This window comes from Xyrauchen texanus, chromosome 14, assembly GCF_025860055.1.
Source record: "Xyrauchen texanus isolate HMW12.3.18 chromosome 14, RBS_HiC_50CHRs, whole genome shotgun sequence".
Taxonomy (NCBI): domain Eukaryota; kingdom Metazoa; phylum Chordata; class Actinopteri; order Cypriniformes; family Catostomidae; genus Xyrauchen; species Xyrauchen texanus.
In genome coordinates, this window is record NC_068289.1 from 5,641,178 (window position 1) to 5,660,962 (window position 19,785).

Consider the following 19,785-nt stretch of genomic DNA (forward strand, 5'->3'; position numbering starts at 1 on the left):
TAGCACCAGGCAAGGAAAATTAATTGGGCACAGTTAAGGAAAGTAGGCCTTCATATTTTATGAATCATCGTTAACCCTGAACCCAAATCTTATATCAGCAATTGTTAGACTGGACTATTCAGAATGCATATAGCAAAAGTGAACAATTGAATTTGCGTTTCCATATGAGCTGTACAGACTTTTTGACATTTTAGTTTACTGTCCTGAAGAGACTGGGCATCGTAAATCGACCATCAGAAAGTTTCTCCTCCCTTCTCTTTGGTTTTCAACAGAGAGGACATTTAAGGCCTCAAATGTGTTCTTTTCCCACCAAATCCCTGGCCGCTTCCCGGGACGCTTTAGCTTTTTGTGTGGTCTTTAGGCTTGTCATACTCTGTCACTATACTCTGAAGGGTTGCCCCGGTTTCCCGCACACCTGCGTGGCTGCCCGGTCCCTTCAGGAATTCACTGGGGCTTGTAATCAGCTTTGTGGAGCCATTGAGTGCACGGCTCAGTGAAACTTCCCAACCTCACAGCGCGCTGGACCGCTGAATGGGAGTCACAGCGTGGGGCGCCTCTCCAAGCACCGGGCCTGCCAAATTCCAGCAGTCTCTCACAATCATCCATACACAGACCTCTCTGCCGAACACGAGGGCAAGAGACAGTTAAGGGACGAAAGGGATATAATCAAAAACTTTATTAAACATCCACTTTGCTGCATCACGTTTAAGCACCTTGAAAGTTAATTTAGCATAAATAAAGCGGTCACGACCAGGGTCAGAAATTAAGGGGGATTAGGGCTGAAATGCCTAAAAAAAAATTTTAAAGAAAAAAATTGCCTCAGAAATTTGTAATGTGGCCTCGTATTTAATTTTTGTGTTTTTATTTGTAACATTTGATATAGTGCTTGATATAGTCCTCCTCCCCCACAATAAAAAAAACACATGTAAATACAGTTCATATGTAAAATGTGTTAAAACTTTTTTTGCCATTAATGTTCGTTTTATAAGGCTACTATGAAAATTGTTAATACTTTATTACTCTAAAGAATCTACAAATTCAGATCATGCGACAAAACTATTAAGCATAGTAGCTGATATGAGTTTAGTAATATTTACGTTAACACGTTATCCTTTATTACCATATACAGTATAGCATACATAAAAATGAATGGTTATTTCTTTTATTTGTGTACTATTATGTGAATATTTTGTTACAAAATACTATTATGTTACATTTTCTGTGTATAGTGAAATTGTTTTCCTACTTAGAAATATAAATTTAAATGATTTGATATCACGAGTAAAAGGCAAAAAAAAAAAAAACATTTTAAATAAAAAAGAGCATCAAAAACTAGCAGGGATGCAAAAACATACAGTATTTTCACAAAGTTTAATTATAAAAGTTACATTTAAAACTATCTATCTATCTATATATAAATATATAAACTCTTATATAAACTTTTTCATCACACTGTATTTTAAAGATAATTTTGTTAAAGTCCAAATACATTTACAGATCTTTATTGTTTAAACAATGTTTTCCATGCTTGTTAAATGAACCATAAACAATTAATGAACATGCACCTGTAGAACGGTCGTTAAGACACTAACAGCTTACAGATATAAGACCTTTCTACTGACTGAAAAACACCAAAAGAAAGATGCCCAATGTCCCTGCTCATCTGCGTGAATGTGCCTTAGGAATGCTGAATGGAGGCATGAGGACTGTAGATGTGGCCAGGGCAGTGGCAGACCACGTGTAACAACACATCCGAATGTCTGAATATCACACCTACGGGACAGGTACAGGATGGCAACAACAACTGCCCAAGTTACACCAGGAATGCACAATCCCTCCATCAGTGCTCAGACTGTCCGCAATAGGCTGAGAGAGGCTGGACTGAGGGCTTGTAGGCCTGTTGTAAGGCAGGTCCTTACTAGACATCACTAGTAACAACGTCGCCTATGGGTACAAACCCACCTTCGCTGGACCAGACAGGACTGGCAAAAAGTGTGCTTCACTGACGAGTTGCGGTTTTGTCTCACCAGGGGTGATGGTCGGACTCGTGTTTATCGTCGAAGGAATTAGCGTTACAGGAGCGGGATCGATTTGGAGGTGGAGGGTCCGTCATGGTCTAGGGCGGTGTGTCACAGCATCATCGGACTGAACTTGTTGTCATTGTAGGCAATCTCAACGCTGTGGGAAGACATCCTCCTCCCTCATGTGGTACCCTTCCTGCAGGCTCATCCTGACATGGCGATGCCACCAGCCATACTGCTTGTTTTGTGCATGATTACCTGCAAGACAGGAATGTCAGTGTTCTGCCACGGCCAGCGAAGAGCCCGGATCTCAATCGCATTGAGCACGTCTGGGACCTTGTGGATCTGAGGGTGAGGACCAGAAATGTCCGGGAACTTGTAAGTGGCTTGGTGGAAGAGTGGGGTAACATCTCACAACAAGAACTGGCAAATCTGGTGCAGTCCATGAGGAGGAGATGCACTGCAGGACTTAATACAGCTGGTGGCCACACCAGATACTGACTGTTTTGTCAGTAACCCCCCCCCCCCCATTCATGGACGCATTATTAAATTTCTATTAAGTCACATGTCTGTGAAACTTGTTCAGTTTATGTCTTAGTTGTTGAATCTTTTTATGTTCATACAAATATTTACACATGTTATGTTTGCTAAACAATAAATAAAAGCAGTTGAAAGTGAGAGGACTTTTTTTTTTTCCTGAATATATGTATATATATATATATATATATATATATATGTGGGACCGTATACGCAGTATCTACATTTCTCTAATTTTGTCTACAGAGTACCAGCAGTTTTTCTTGTGTACCACCACTTCTCAGAGTCTCCCAGTACGATGTAATGTTTTAATTAATGTAAGTTAGTGATTCGATGACGCCCGATTCCAGCCTTGCTGAAGCACCCCAGCCCAGATCATCACCGATCCTTCACCTGATCGTCTCCTGGTAAGACAGAGACCTGGAGAAACATTAGAGCCACAGTATCTCGCACCCACTGTGAAATTGAATGGAGGATCTGTGATGATCTGGGGTGCTTCAGCAAGGCTGGAATCTTGAAGATTAATCTTTGTGAAGGACACATGAATCAAGCCACATACAAGGTTATCCTGTAAGAAAACTTGCTTCCTTCTGCTCTGACAATGTTCCCCAACACTGAGGATTGTTTTTTTTTTTTCCCAGCAGGACAATGCTCATGCCACACAGCCAGGTCTATCAAGTTGTGGATGGAGGACCACCAGATCAAGACCCTGTCATGGCCAGCACAATCTCCAGACCTGAACCCCATTGGAAACCTCTGGAATGTGATCAAGAGGAAGATGGATGGTCACAAGTAATCAAACAAAGTCGAGCTACTTTAATTTTTGCGCCATAAGTGGCATAAAGTCACCCAACAGGAATGTGAAAGACTGGTAGAGAGCATGCCAAGATGCATGAAAGCTGTGATTGATAATCAGGGTTATTCCACCAAATATTGTTTTCTGAACTCTTTCCAAGTTAAAACATTAGTATTGTGTTTAAAAATGAATATGAACTTGTTTTCTCTGCATTATTCGAGGTCTAATATCACTGGATCTTTGTTCTTATTTTGCTATTTATATTTGGAATTTGTTGTCAGTAATTTATAGAATAAAACAAAAATGTTCATTTTACTCAAAAATATATCTAAATCCAGAGGAACTGATAATTTTGCAGTGGTCTCTTCATTTTTTCAGGAGCTGTATATATATATATACAATTCACTCAGCGGTGCTGCGGCATCCCATTAATAGATTAAAAAGTTCCTGGTCAAAAAACTACTCGTTGATACGGTCATAGGATATGTGGCCACACAGACCACACACATTTCATCAACATTCAAAACACACCCACACATTGTTTCATACAATTATACAGCTGTAACATTATTTTCCCTGTATTTAGTATTTGATGTTTGGGTTTCTTTCTCCTCTTTTTTTTAACCCTGAAAATGTCATGCACTTCCTCAAGCTGTATAGATTTACTTATAGTTCTCATACATTGTGCCTGTCTTCCACTGTGTTCAAATGATGTGTATTGTTGCTATTAAATGCAAATAAAAAAAAATCTAAATATTAAGAATGAATTTTAATGAGTTGATTAAATTAAAGTCAACGAATGAGACACAGTTTGTTGTAAATGGTTAAATATATATATTATTTATTTTATTATTATAAAAATAAAGTGAATTTCTGACCCTGGTCTAGACTTATTGAACAGCAGTCGTTTTATAAGTCATTTGATTCTCAGTGATGCACAATAACATGAGAGAAAATCTGTGAAAAGCGATCCCCTGGGTGCATCCCTAAATTAGTGCACTGAATTAGTCTTCCGAGCAGCAATGACGCAATTGAGACAAATCGTACTGAAATATGACTGATTCACATCATAGGCCCTGGCGTTAGTCAGGCCCGTGTTTGCTGTTAGATGCGACTGTTGGTCACGGTGCGTAACACATAATTCCTAATTAACTGAAAGACAGCAATGTTTTAGTAAAGAAAAGTTTGAACAAAGTTGCTTTTTTCGTTGCGTTCTGCATACACGCTTAAATTACTGCTCTGGAATCGCAGGCTGCAGAAATTACGGCGCAGCATCTCGCCTCTTGGAAGGGCGCAGGATTAAGAGGCTGCAAGATTGTTAAACATGTCAACGTGTAATTGCACGATAAGGCCCTCGCGAGGAATTTATTGGCCCAGTTGCTATTTCTATTCCTCCCTAATCTCGTTCAGCACATTCGTTCCGTGCAATCTGTCTCCGTAATCTTCTGTGACAGAGCAGCGTCCAATCGCAGCGTACCGGGGTTTTTGGAGAAGGAAGAAAATATGCAGAGGCGTGATAAAGTGATGCTAATTATCCCCATTTAGGACAGCGAGTGCAAGAGATCGGGAGTTTTCGTACGAGCCAGCAATGTTGATGGCTTCCCAGCACAGAATATATCGGTGGCTACAAGATAAGGGTATCGCACGTTGAGACGATGTATTGGTTCGAGTCCACCTCCCCTCCCACCTCTGTAGTTCCATTCCATCCTTTTCACCAATCCCACCCCGCGTGCTCTCCCCTCTCTTGGCTGGATAGTAAATGATTTTGGTTAAATTTACCAGAACGCTTCTCTTTAACCTGGCAAGTGCCATGACTTGGTTCTCCGCCTCTCTATTTTCGGCGCTAATCCGTGTAGTTGTTCATCATCAGACCAATACAAATTGCTTCTGAGTGGACATCCTCATGTCGCCTATCAACAGTGGAGGTAAAGGCAAAGTGTGGGATCAGAATTATGGACAGTGTAACGCAAGATGATTTAAAAAAATTTAAGAAACATAAACAATTGAAAAGTTCAATGAACTGAATTATATTCCAGCCATTAATTAATCAATTTATTATTTTTATATAGTAGGCCTATATATGTTGTGGTGCTAGTGAAATAATTCAGCTTATTATGTATATCACATTTATAAACCCTGTTCTGCTTAATATTTATTCCAAGTGTATGAAGTGGCACTTGAAGGCCACACATGTGCGTCCCCATAAGAAAAAAAGAAAGTCTGGTGCCATATAGAGCTTTGCACCTCTGACACTTGTTGTTAAACTAGATCAGGGAAACAGCAGGTAATTGTAATAACCTTTGACTCTCTGTGGACTCAGAGGTCAGCGTCTCTGCTGGCTGATCCCCATTACAGTTAAACATTTCCTCCACTTCTGCCTCTGATTAAGATTACATTATTATAAAATGTCTTGTAATTACGACCAAATTCTGGGGATTCAAATATAAATTGCCCACAAAAAATCTACATAAAAAAAAATAGATAATTTTTTTTTTTTTTTTTTTTTTTTGCATATTATCAGAGACTACATGGTTATTGCGGTACAAACAGTTGGCAAACATTGAGTCAACGTTAATTTGTAAATTAAGCCCAGAACTTGTTTTGATTAATCGCTGCTTTTAAATTGTTTTTCATGTTAATCGCATGAAATTGAAACAATTATTTAGATACAGTAAATAGTCTTGAAAACATCTTGTCCTGTGTGTCCTGAAAAACTCTTAGGCCTATTAGTTTTCTACACAAGCAGCTTTGCTTTTGTAGGTGAATTAATTTTCTCGATTTGTTCTCACACAACAAAATCGACTTTATAAAAGCACTGAAGCATTACCCAAATAAACCCAATGAGGTTAAAGTGCCAGCTAGAAAATTTACTGTCAAGTTAATTTGATTTTATGGTACAAAACATAGTGAAACTAACAGTCAAATAAGTACTTTTAAAAATGAAGAAACTTGGGTACCAATCAAAATCTACAATGGAAAAAGAATCGATGAACTCGCCACTTTGCAACAACCTATTATGGATTGAATGTAAACAAACAACAATGCATAATGCATAGGCCTGAACATGAATCGCAAGTCTAGCCTATCTATATTAAACGAATGTTGAAATTTGAAAAGGTTTTGACTTAAAGAACATTCAGTTTACATTTATAAAGGCATTATTGTAATAAATGTTTACTATAATTCTTAATAGCTACTTTTTAAGATTAATTGACCTACCCAGACGGCTGATTATAAAGACAATTGTGCTAAAATAAAAAAACATCCTCTAATTATAAAATAATGATAGCCTACATTTATGACGCGCAAAATGTAACATTTAAAATCAACATTAATAGCCCACTGCCCTATGTAAAAAAAAATAATAATTTCACAAAAGGAGCTAATGCATAATTTTTTTTTTAAGTTCACATGACGGATAAGTTCCTAGTGAAGTGTTTTTCATGTTTTGATACTTTAATGCCACTGCGAGGCATTAAAGCATGTCACATTTTAAAGCAAAATAGAGTACTATTAATATTTTTGACTATTACCGTTTTGCCTTCAAAGAAGATACAGTGTACACTACACAGCTTGAGAAATCAAAACACACATTAATGACAAAATCTGATGCATTAGATAACAAAACTAACAGAGTAACTTTTTCTTCAATTTTATTTAGACCATGAATCAACGCAATGTTAAGAACTGGCAGGGATGCATGTCATAAATTATATACAGCAGCAGTGACGTGCCAGTCTATTGAAATATTAAAACTTATTCACAATTTACAAGAAATGTTACAACATAAATCTGGTACATTAATTCACGTATACAAACGTTTTGGTAAATGTAATAAGCAGAAAAGTCTTTATGGGCTCTCAAAAACATTTCATTAAGTTATTCACGCTAGACCTTTGTTTTTATCAACTCAAAAGTCAATTTGCACAAAAGAAAATTAAATATTTAAAGAACAACAGTATGTCGCATATGTCTTGGCCTGGCCAGAAACGTTGTCAGGTTCATTTGTAAAGACGTCATAATTAAACAATGTTTCACTGAATGTGATATATTTTTTAAGAAGATTTCAGTGTTTTCTCCGAACTGCAATCGCAACAATATTTACATTTAATGTACAAGAACACCATAAACATTCTGTACAAAAGTAGTTCAATGACAATCTAAAAAAAGAGGTTAATATTTTTGGTGGAGTGTTTCTGACAGCGCTTTACCCATCACTTCCCGTCGGCTCTTTCAAATGTGCGTCAATGGGACAGTTCCGTTTACTCCAGCAGTTGTGCTCTGATAGTGCTGCGGTAAGGCATGCAGTCTGCTCTGCACAGACGGATCACCGGACTCCCCGGTCGGTAAATACATGCTAATCATTTCTCTCAAGTCTCCGGTGCAGGGGCCTCGGGAGTGTGTAGTAACCGGAGGGCTTATGTTCGGTTCGGACTTCACAAGCGAGCTCAGCGTACCGATGGCGGCAGAAGAGGCGACACTGGAGTTTTGATGCTGCGTGTACGATATCCCACCGTAGCCAGACGGAGAGGCGCTCATGTAGCTCTGGGAGTTGGAGATAGGGCTGTACTGAAGGGCAGTCATGTCATAGCGGTGCATGGGCTGAGGGTTGTGCGGGTGATGGTGATGAGCATGGTGATGATGTGACCCAGTGCCTGGGTGCTGGCTGTATGCGAGCTGTGCCTCCTGCATCATCGCAGCCGCTGCTGCGGCGGCGGCAACCTGGCCGGAGTATGTTCCATTCGCCCAGCCGTTCATGTGTGCGTAACCAGCGCTGGCCGATCCTCCGTGACCCCCAGGGCTCTCCAACCTCTGGCCGACCCCTGCAGGACTCATCCCGACACCGAGACCAACTCCTGCCCCACCACACGCACTGCCGAGCAAGCCGCCGGCCAGCGAATACTTGTCCTTTTTAAGCAGGGTCTTGGTTTTGCGCCTCGGTCTGTATTTGTAATCCGGGTGTTCTTTCATGTGCATCGCTCTCAAGCGCTTTGCCTCATCAATAAAGGGCCGCTTTTCTGCCTCTGACATCACTTTCCACTCTGCACCGAGTCTTTTGCTAATTTCGGAGTTGTGCATTTTGGGGTTCTCCTGAGCCATTTTTCTGCGCTGGCCCCGGGACCACACCATAAAAGCGTTCATGGGTCTTTTTACACGGTCTTGGTTGGCTTTGCTCCCCGAATTCGGACCAGTTTGTCCCGGATTTGTGTTGGTTTGGGGTCCCGGGGAATGAAGGTCCGTCTCCATCATCATGCTATACATTCAAGTTGCTTAAAACGTCTCAGCTAACAGAGAAAAAGCATGAGCTTTCGGCGCTCTGTAGTCTGCTTGAAGCAGGTGCTTCACAAGCCAAGAAAAGCTCCGGAGAAATGTGGAATTCAGCTTAATCCAAACCGTTTGCTGTTAGTTACAGGGTCTCTTTTTGCTCCCGTAGCCTATCGAGTGTCGTCTGCGAATGCCGTTTCCCATCCACATTAATTGAACGTGCATTTGAGTTACTTTTCCTAGTGCAGTTGAAGAGTTTGTTACAGCGGCGGCCATATGATGAGTTTTGACAGCGATTAAAATGAGCGAACGGCCAATGGCGTTCCAGTGAGGAGAGATTTGCATGGAGTTCGGTCCAGTGACGTAGACATCGAGCAAAGAACTAGTAGGCGGGGTGCACAAAGGGTCAACACCACCCCCTCTGAAGTAGAGTAAATACGGAGGTAGCAGTTTGAGACTCTTCAATGGTTGCAATAAATGAACAACAGGACAAATGGTAGATTTCATCCATTTAGATGGCATTACAAGATACGGTGTAGGCTAGTTCTTTATAATAACAATATAGCTTCACCGCTCCCTCCTGATGTCTTGCCAAATCTAGCCAACCACTTGTCTCTGTAGGTAAAGTTTACTGCATCCTGCTGATCTTAGGTGAATGGAAAACTGCTCAGAAAGGGGGGAAATTGGCAAGATGAATTTTTCACAAATACATTTTGTTTAGTAAAATATGCCTATAAGAAGTTCAAAGGAGAGCCTCTCGAGGTGTGACAGTTCATAATCTATATGAATCATTCTCTTCCTAAAGATAAAAACACACAATTTTGCCACAAATATCTTTAGAATGATTTGCTATTTGATTGAAAAATATAAAACAACAAACAACACTACACTAAAGCTTGTTTCTTAAATCTAGGATTACCGCCGTCTGCTGGTGCACTGATGTGTATTTTGTTGCGCATAAATACGCTCGTTTTAAATTGGCATGGCAACGCTGAACAACTTGAACGAAACTCAAATGATTTACATTTTAAAAAGAAAAGAAAAAGAAGACTATATCTTGACTACATTGTGTAAAATGTATTTAAGAAACATTACATTGAAAAATAATTCCAAAATGTCACGACCGTTCAGAAGAACACAGACTCAATTGCTCGTAAAGGACAAGGCGTCGGTATATAAATATTTGAACATTTTTAACAAAATCTGCTTTAGGCTATGTGTATTGACCCATTATATGCACTTCTATGTGAAGTGACTGAAAACGGCTTTGTGGCCTACATCTAACAAGTTTAACAAAATATGAGAAGGGCTAAGTAACAATAGCAATTGCTCTTTCCTTTATTTAGTGATGTCATATAGCCACTTATTTACAAAAATGCTGATATAATATTTCAATTGTTTCTTCATTTCTTTTTTACAAGGCTTACAGTATTTTTTAATTCTATGTTCATAATAGCTCTCTAAAATATCAAAGGCTTCAGAAAGCTATATTTTCCGTTGTAAAATTCCCCATGCAGAGTAAAGAAAGTGTGACCAACCACCATGAGCATCACCAGCAACACAAATAAATGTAATAAAAAATAGCTACAATAATACTAATAATTGAACATTATTTTGTTTTAATTTAATAGAAGAAAATTAACCTATGTGTCCAGAAAATGTATGTCAATCTGGACCATTGTCTTCATTTAAATTCGTTAATTTTGTCAGTTAGATACATTTTCCATTCCCTTGTACCTGTACATTTTGTCAGGTAAAGATTTGGTAGATTTCATTTAACAGATGCAATTTATATATATATATATATCATTGTTATTCGTATTAGCGTACTAAACCACATCCTGGAACAACGCATCTTGTCAGATTTCATTTAGCATTAGTGTCGCGCTCTTCAGATGGTCTTTGTTTTGCGCGCTGGGGGCAATAGGGCACTGTTAGCGCACGTGCGAGAGTTGGGGTTAAAGCAGTTATCCAAAACACACACTACTGTAGTCAAAAATATTACAGATTTGTTATTTGCAAAACAACGAAAAGTGAATATGAAATAAAAGGCAGGAAAAAAAAAAAAAGAAAAAACAGATCCAGGGTTCAGCTGTAGTATCATCTACTGAGCTAAATTAAGCTGTTTAAAAAGTTAAGTGACAATTTTGTGAAAAGTGTTTTGCAGTTCAAATGTAGACGAAACTTTAAAAACAAAGAGTATGATTTTTCCTTACCACCATTCCTCAACATTAAAAATAAATTCAAAATATTGAAAAGCCGTTTTCAGTCTCCCACAGCGCTAAAGCTCGAGCAAAAATGTAGTCTATTCAACTGGTGTGTGTGTGTGTGTGTATGTGTATGTGCGTGTGTGTGTGTGGAGAGACAGTTTAACTGTTATCTTAGAGGTGTTTGCGATCATTCACAAAATATTGCAATTTTCCTGCTGTCTGGGATAGGAGGAGGGAATGAGGGGACGGAAATTTTGATTAGGATAACAAAAAATGTTGTAACTATCCAGTGTTTTTAGTGCAGACTTTGTAATTGACTATGAGCCTTCAATTGATTGTTACTGAAAATGTAAAGCTTAATCTGTTGTTGTGGGCTTGTTTAGCTCAATTTGGTCCTTTATATGGATCTTCTGGTGAAACAAGTTGATAAAACAAGGGTTGTTGTAAGACGATGGCTTAGACTCTTGCAAATGAAATACCATATTAAATAATTAACTGAGCAATGTTTTGATCTGTTGATCCAACTTCGACTCTTACTTTTAAGTCGTAAAAGCTGATTTTGTAAAACTGTCGTACGACCAGGCTGAATTATTACAAAAGACATAATCAATGTTTAAACATACTCAAGCTGGTTTAAATATTTTAATTAGAATTATCCTAAATATGATTAATTATATATTTAATATAAACGTTAACACTGAAACAGTTTAAAACACACACACACACGCGTGTGTGTGTTTAAAACCGTTTCAGTGTGTGTGTGTGTGTGTGTATATATATATATATAATTTTTCATTTAATTATTTATTATTATTTGTAGGCCTATTTATTAAAATTACGGATGATGTACTGGCAGTTTGTCTCTCAAAGTTGAATATGTAAAGGGGATCAAGGGCTTAGCGGGTTAAACTGGCTCGTGTCCCCAAAAACGCTTCGTGCTGTAAACATGAACGCGTGTTAATGAGTTCAGATATTTATTTCTGAGCCATTCGATAAAATCGGACATTTCCGACACTGACCCGAAAGATATCGCAATACCTTCGTATTTCTATCGCAACCCCAGAAATTCACGTTCATTTCTTTCCCGAATATAGACCAATATTTTCCGATCATGCAGCTCAGTAAACATGATGCCAATCACAGATTTCCTTTAACGGGCTTTATTGCGCTTTTCGTGCTTGAACGTATCGAACCGTTTTTAATCAGTCAGTCAGGCTATATATATCATTGTCTTAAAATGAGCTCTAGTAAATATTAGGCTATCCTACTAAATATAAGGAATTTGCATAATAATTATAAGAACATTAATGCAGCAGCATTTAATATATACAGAATTAAACCTTTTCCCCAAACACAATAGCTACATAACAATCTAGATCTTTTTTATGCTATAGCTATAAACTTACGTTCCGCTGTCCCTCATTTGCCGTGAAATAGTCCTTTTCCGTTCTACCGCTGTCCTAACCCAGCCAAAGCCACTCGCCAGACCGACATCCTTGCTAAAATCTACACTAAGTGTGCCAAGGCCAGCCATACCCAGCACCCAGTCCCACCACTCACTACACACTGAGGAGAGAGACAAGAAAATGACTTTTATTATAGACTAAAGACAATTTCAAGTTATTGTTTCTCTCGGCGAAAGGGTTCTTCTTACATAATAAAGCCCATTTTGTGTGACGCGGAACAATACAAAACAAGTATTCTAATAAATAGCCACTTTTTTGTTCCCTCTCTTGGATGAAAGGAATTGAGCAGTTGGGGTTGAAAGCAGCTGCTCGCGCATTCAGGAGAAGGAGGCGGAGTCCTGGCGCGAGGCGTCTCTCCTCCTTGGAAATGAACTTGAAGAACGGACCCGACAGCATCCCCGAAAAACGGTCTGCAGCCTTCACCCCGACATCACCACAAAAAGTCTACCCCCAACGCTTCTCATGCGTTGCGCTAAATAACTTAAATGTCATTGTCACTGGCGATTTCTTGAGCATCTAAGACATGAGTCTGTATAAAAGATCCCACTGCATGCATCTCAAAAACCTTTAATGTGCATCATGCAGATTTCAGAGTTTATTTAAACTTTTGTCACATCCAGGGCTGCTGATAAACATTCAACATAACCAAAGGCACAACTTTCATTTAGTAAAAAATAAGGTTTAAATTCATATACACAATAAACCCTAAAGTTGTCATTACTGGAAATATCAAGTTGTCTTAATTTAGTATTACTTGAAATGTCAGGTTTTGGGCTCAAACCTCACATATTTAAGTTAATTGATCTTATTTATCTTACAAATGCATAGACTTGTGATTTTAAGAAATTGAGGTTATAGGGGATTGGGGAGTTATGTCTCTTTGGTCAAAGGGAAGTTATGGGGGTATTTCAATTTAAAGAATTTATAGAGGTTTTAGCTTATTGTAGTATTATGTTGTTTTGTTGCAAACAGTTGTTTACTGTCACCAATACTGCATGTTATCAGTGTCCCATTTGGTCATGTTGGACCCTGTTGACTAATTCTCTTTGTGTATGTGCAGTAAAACTGCAGGTATATATATATATATATATATATATATATCTTTCTTTCTTTGGAGAATTAAGTTTTCTTAATTACTGACCTAAAATCAGTTATGATCTTTATTTGAGCTGTGCCCTTGTTTGATCTAAAATTGAATCAATTCAATTAAAATTATTAACAACAGTAGAAACAACAATATTTAAATAGCAAATCTCAGTTTACTTCAACTTTAACCTAAACAGTTGAGTTCATATGAACATAAAGTTAATTTAACTTAATTACATATGTTTTGGAGATGCCATTACTCCATTCAATGGGGGAACAAGTTTACACAATCAAATGAGACAAATTATTAGGGGTTTTCTGTGTATTATATGAGCCATTAACACGTCTTGGATGTCTTAAAGGCTTTCGGATTGGAGGTTTTGAGACTCAGCAGCACAGTTTGCCACCACATGGTTTTGACAGGCTTTCAGAGAGTGGAAAGCTGTTGTGTCGTAGTTTATAGGAACTCATGGAGAGACATTGCCATCTGATGGCACATATTTACATTGCTATGATCTTTTGATGACCTGTACTCTCAATACTTTGCATCTTTACGGTCACTGTAAAGACGAGGAAAGCTAAGGCTAACACTTAACATATGAGCACACTGCACGTGCAAGATAACATTTACTCTTCCACAAATCCACTTAAATTGACTGCAGACATAATCACACTACTCAGAAAACCTGAAGTCTTGAGGGACTTGGAAATATTTAATAACATATTTACCAAGTTCTCCCTCAACTCCAGATAAAATCATGTAGATGCTTGTCTGACCTTTTTATGGATGTGTTGATCATTGATTGAGAGGGCTCTAGATAGTCAAGACTTTATCAAATGCCTCATGATACCCAATGGGGGGGGGGGGCATCACTTGTAAATATGTCAAAGAAACATATACATATGCATCATGCTCAGTGGAGTAACAGTTTAATGGATTTAACAAACAAATGACTTTATTCTTCGACAACAATATATTGAATGCCATTACACTCTAGCACGTATTGAATACTGTTATATAAAAAGTAATTACATGGTAACATGCAGTGATTAGGTTTCTCCATTGCTAACTCTTTTAATTTCTGGCCGAAATGCACGGTAGAGCTCTATTGTGGTAGAGGAAGGCACAATCCAATGCAACGGTGTGTGCGGTGTCTTCACGGAATCATTAACTCCAAACAGAGACTTGTTGAGCCCCATCAACAGCACGACTCTGAGCTCCATCACTGCACAGTTCATTAATCTCTCACCATGGCTTTTCTGGCTGCCAGTGGTTAAACACCCCTCTCAGAGTATAGCTCTCCTTCACCAGGATACCGCTGTGTTAATTTCCTCTCTCTATTAGCACCGCGTGGTTAATCAGGTTTCCTCTCCCCAGTGGTGGCATGAGAAGGAGAGCCCTGAGCAGATGTCAAGCCTGTCTGCGTTGCTTACAGCGGCAATCTGTCTCCCAACTTCGCCACTGCAGGATAATGGAGGACTCATATGCAGCTGATTCTGCCACTGCTAATGTGTCCAATCTGTTGCATTAAACACTTGGCAGACATAATTACAAATAATCCTGCCTTGTTTCCCCTCTGCCACAGCCCTTCCCAGGATTTCTCTTTCTCTCTCCTGTGTAAACAAACATAGTAACCCTTCACTAGCAGGCCTCATAAGTACATGTCGATATTGCTCTGCTGGATGGAATTATTGGCTTGTTTTTAGGCAATTACACTATTAAGAGTCTCATTAAAAGGATTATATTGGATGAAGTCACATATGTTTGGACACCATTTAGTTTAATCAAATGTTTACTCAATTCAATTAAAGTTCTCTACATTGCCCCTTTTTAAATTGTGCAAAGAAACAGGTTATGCTGAAGTCATTCAGTTCCAAAAATAAAGACAAACAAACCCAAAAAAGTAAATAAAAAAAAAGAATAATGAAATACATTTAAAAAAAATCATGCAAAACAGGAAAAACTTTATTTTCAAATGTAGTCAAAACGTATAAAAAGATTTAGGGATGCAGTGGATGGTGAAAATCACATTTGATGGCATAACTTTCTTGGTCTGTTTACCGATTCATATGGTGGTGCCGAGAAAAGCTCCCTTACGCCCTGTTGATTTATGCATCATTAGCATAAATGCAAAATATACTGAAAGGCGTTCTGCATTTCGGCATAACCCTTTGTACTGAGATGAAACAGCAGTCACAACACTGCTTTGAAGGCTCCCCATATCTCTGTCCAGTGCTGTCTGCTGCCTCGTATGTTTAAAGACACAAAAAGAGAAATGAGGCAATGGGACCAAAAGGGAAGAAAAAATTGTGGGGTCAAATCTAAAAGCGTGCAGGGGCTTTTAAGTCCAAAAAGGTCCTTCCTTTCCTCTCCAAGCCCACCATCAAATATATACATTTCACAGGTCTTGGTTGTGCTAACTTGCCCAAACTATCAAAATAAAGACAAAATGTCAGTATATCAGTTGAGTGTCTCAAAAGTAAAAAAAACCCTAACTTTTCTCACTAATACAGTTTGATCACTTGATAAAGAATGTCTCACTGTCTTTTCTTTTCTCTCACAGAGTTTGAATTTAAGGGGTGGATTTACCCCTTCCACTTTGCCCTTTTGGTGAGTTAAATTAATTTACTTGCAATTGTTATCAAAACGTAATCAAAGCCGGTAACCCTATACAATAAGATTCCATTCGTTAAAGCGAGTTAATTCTAATGGCACTTAATTTTACATTGAACTCTTTGGCTGAACTTAAAATTACCATGCAAGCTCAACTAAAATATTTGAAGAACCTGACTAGCACGCATCTTTTATTCTGGTGGTTTCTATAATGGGTGAAGCTGTATTTTCTACACTATGCACAACAGCAATGGGCAAAATTTCCTAAACCTTCAAAATGTCTGCCAGTTGTTCTCAAACTTTAATCTAATAGCAATTTGTCCGCATGGAATTTACTGACTGAATTATTGAAGGTTCTTGCTGAAAGGTCTGCGTTAAGTTACGAGATTGATTTACTATAGGACAACTAGGGAAAGCATGACTCTAAATTATTCAGTATCCCTGATATATTTATCAGAAAACAGGAATATTCACAAAGAAAAGTTAACTTCGCTAACCTTAAAAAAATGCTAGTGCTTTTCACTGAACATGTTAAGGTATTGCTAAAGATAATTTCAGTAAAAGACAAGATTTTCACTCAGAAGCCATTATGCAAGAAAATCTATCAATCACACATGCAGCGTATATACCCATTATCCAGACATCGATGGGGTGTTTTTCTTATTTTCATTTTTTAACCATCAATTATGGCAAGATTTTAAGCATTGTTCCACTCCTCAATTAGCCGCAACACCTTTTCCTTTGATTGATCCATAATGAATGTAATGGTTTTAACAGACCACAGACAGATCACTTAGAGGAGCTCTGCTAATGGCAGTGGAAGCTCCAGGGCTGGAGTGATGTCAGTTTCTCCAAGCCCCAGCTAATTAGACACTGTGTCGCTCATTACCCAGGTAATAAGCCCTAACGCTAATGGGTATCAGGCAAGACCCCCAAACACAGAAAGGCAGAGAGAGGAGGGCAAGAGGGAGGGAAAGAAGATGAGGGGGATGTTAACATGGAAAAGGGGTAAGTGTGTGTGAGTGAGAGAAAGAGAGAAAGATGGAGACATGAAAATGTAAGCTAAGAAAAATGGTGAGAATTTCTGTGATGGAAAAGTGAAAGATGAACAGATCTTAGAGTGCTAATGTATTTCTATGCTGATGCCTTTTAATGTAGTAGCCCAGTCCTATTGGTCAAGAGTAAACATGTCATTTTAAGAACAAGGTAAAGGCACAATGGTTGCTATGTGCTGGATGAAGGGTTGGAGGGGGGAGTGTTGGTAGGAAGGGAAAGAAGGGGAAGGCAGAGCTGGCATTAGAGTCAGAGCGGTGGTTTCCTTGTTAACCACTTTCCCATTTAGGCTTTGTTAGCACCAGAGCTCTCAGCTGTACCTATTATTGGCAACGGATGCTATGCTTGACTTTCTGAGAATAACACAGACGCACACGGCTCAGGTGGATAAAGCCACAACAGCTCCTACTGAATATGAGTCATGTGATGGTAAATTAAAGATCCTACACAACTCCTCTGAGTCAACTTGTCAGCATATACCATTTTAATGCTCTATTAAATTGCATAGTACTGCATCTTGTTTACACAAAGGCCACACCATTTTGTTTTCTTCATAAATGTAACTTTTTAACATTTTGGGTTCCTTACCACAGACGCACGCCTTTGACTTGCTAACAAGGGGCCTAAAAAATCATTTTAAAGAAATATTTACTATTTACATTTAAACTGCTCAATGTGGACTTTAAGACATTTAAAACATTCTGTAAAAATGCTTTGAAACAATGCGTGTTGGGAAAAGTGCTATACATACACTATGAATTTGTATTAATCATTGAGTTATTTGAATTGTATTTTATTCTTCCTATTTGGTTAAATCATTTTGTATTAGCTAATTGCATTTGCTGTTAAAGCCATATTCCACAACATTCAGGCTCAACAACAAAAAAATTGTGTTTTTACTAAATTCTTTGAGTCCATTTTTATCAGACAAATCTAAACATTCTTTATAAGTCATTTTAATCTGTCATGAAGTTACAGTTTCAGAACACAAAACATCAGCATTACTAAATTTGCTACTTGAATTGAGATCATTGTAGCTTTACAGATTGAATATGAAGTATTCGCCTCACCAGAGCCCAGTCAGTCAAGTGCATTTGCAGTCTTTGAAAGTGTGATCAGAGTGGTCCTGTGCAAGTACTGGAATAAAGTTCATTTTCAAAGAGGGAGGGGGCATAATCCCCCCATTTCATCTCCTCATGGGGTCATGGCTCACACCTCTCCTAATAACCTTAATCTTATTACACACACACAGAAAAAAGTTATCCTTCAATATATGAGGATTTTCAGCATGAGACTAATGCGGCTTATAATACATTCATTACTGAGCCCAGCTAAATGAAAAATAACAGTGAGATACCCTTCCTGAACTCATAACAGACTCTGACTTTCATCAATAAATATTCATTAATTCAAAGAACTATTTAGGCATTAAATAATTATAAGATTTAATTATTTCAATTGAATCTCCTAGACAGCCAACCCTTCACAATGTTTTGGTCTGGAGAAAAAGTAGAAAGCCCAGTTGAGTCTCTAATATAGTTTTATTAAATTAATTGCATTTTTCAAACATTTTGCATTAAAAAGAAGAACATTTCTTAAATGTCTGATCCATTAATGACAGCAATGAAAACATCACACTCTGGTACACCAGAGGTCTTTTAGAGAGCACCTAATTAACAGGAACAATCAAACTCTGAGGATCCAAACTGTTAGTGAAGGCATAAGTGACTGGACACACTGGAATTGTGAGTGTGTGTGTGTGTGTGTGTGTAATGGATATTTAACATGCCCATGAGCTGAGCAGCGGGGTCTGAACACTGTGTAATCTCATTTAACCCTCACTACACAACACTAATTAGAGCTGACATGCTAACAACACACAACGAAAAGCCTCTCAGCGAATAAGTCAACACCAGCCAATGACCCAGCATGCTTTCCCTCGCTCTGCCCCAAACCTCTGCTCTCCCAGGGGAGGAGGCACAATTTTAGCCCAAGGATAGCAGGGAGCAGCCTGTCCCTTAGCAGGGGCCCCCTAGAGCCAAATTAAAGCTCTTTGGTCCCTTCTCCCCCTTTTTTGGGAGAAGGGGTCAATGTGGTACCCCACCACAGTGGGTAAGCACTGAGCACCTCCTCTTCCCTCTCCCGGCGTTTAAAATGAGGTCATCATTGTAAAGCAGGTCTGAGTGGATCAAAGCCCCCTACCTACACCTGCCCTTTTCTTCCCTCCTCGCTTTCTCTCGCTTTTCATTTTAACTTGAAGTTTCCTATTGACTAGTAGCTTCTAAGAAGCCCCCTGATGCCCTGAGATGCCTGGTCCTCTGAAAAGCCACCATTAAAATTTTGCTTACGGCTATATTTTTTGCCACTCGGCTGAGGTTAAAATTGAGAGAGAGAAAAAGCCACCCACTAATTCACTTATATTCGATTACCCACTCTGGGTTTTTAAAATGCAATTTTTTTAAATGAAGCAGGCATTGACAGAAGTGATGGGATGGCCTGTGTTGCAGATAAGGTGTGTAATCAGCATATATAACTTTGCCGTGCATTTTAAAATTGCGAGGGTTAGGAACGACAGAAATGCACATCCAATATCAGCCCACACTGAGGGACAATAACACACTATTTTAATGCAAATCAAGGGACCCATTAATGTTTAAATTTATTTCAGTCCTATCCAGCAAAAGAACACATTTATTTCCCGCAAACCCAGATAATTACTTTGCTACAAAATGCATAT

General features: G+C 38.6%; 1 protein-coding gene across 2 annotated transcripts; it reads right to left on the reverse strand.

The window, feature by feature from the left end:
• Positions 1-7,023: 7,023 nt before the first annotated feature.
• Positions 7,024-12,375, reverse strand: sox1a (SRY-box transcription factor 1a). 2 transcript variants are annotated; one of them, XM_052142604.1, is made up of 2 exons: positions 12,236-12,327; positions 7,024-9,040 (listed from the first exon to the last, which is right to left on the reverse strand). In XM_052142604.1, the coding sequence occupies exon 2, from the start codon at positions 8,614-8,616 to the stop codon at positions 7,588-7,590; it is 1,029 nt and encodes a 342-aa protein (XP_051998564.1). In that variant the 5' UTR covers positions 8,617-9,040; positions 12,236-12,327; the 3' UTR covers positions 7,024-7,587. The 2 variants fall into 2 exon arrangements, 1 of the variants encoding a protein (XP_051998564.1); XR_007971999.1 differs by lacking the exon at positions 7,024-9,040 and adding an exon at positions 9,137-9,282 and having other exon boundaries at positions 12,236-12,375.
• Between the last annotated feature and the right edge of the window lie 7,410 nt (positions 12,376-19,785).

Excerpts from the sequence above, each read along its gene's own strand:
- sox1a (XM_052142604.1), bottom strand. The coding sequence starts at position 8,616 with ATGTATAGCATGATGATGGAGACGGACCTTCATTCCCCGGGACCCCAA.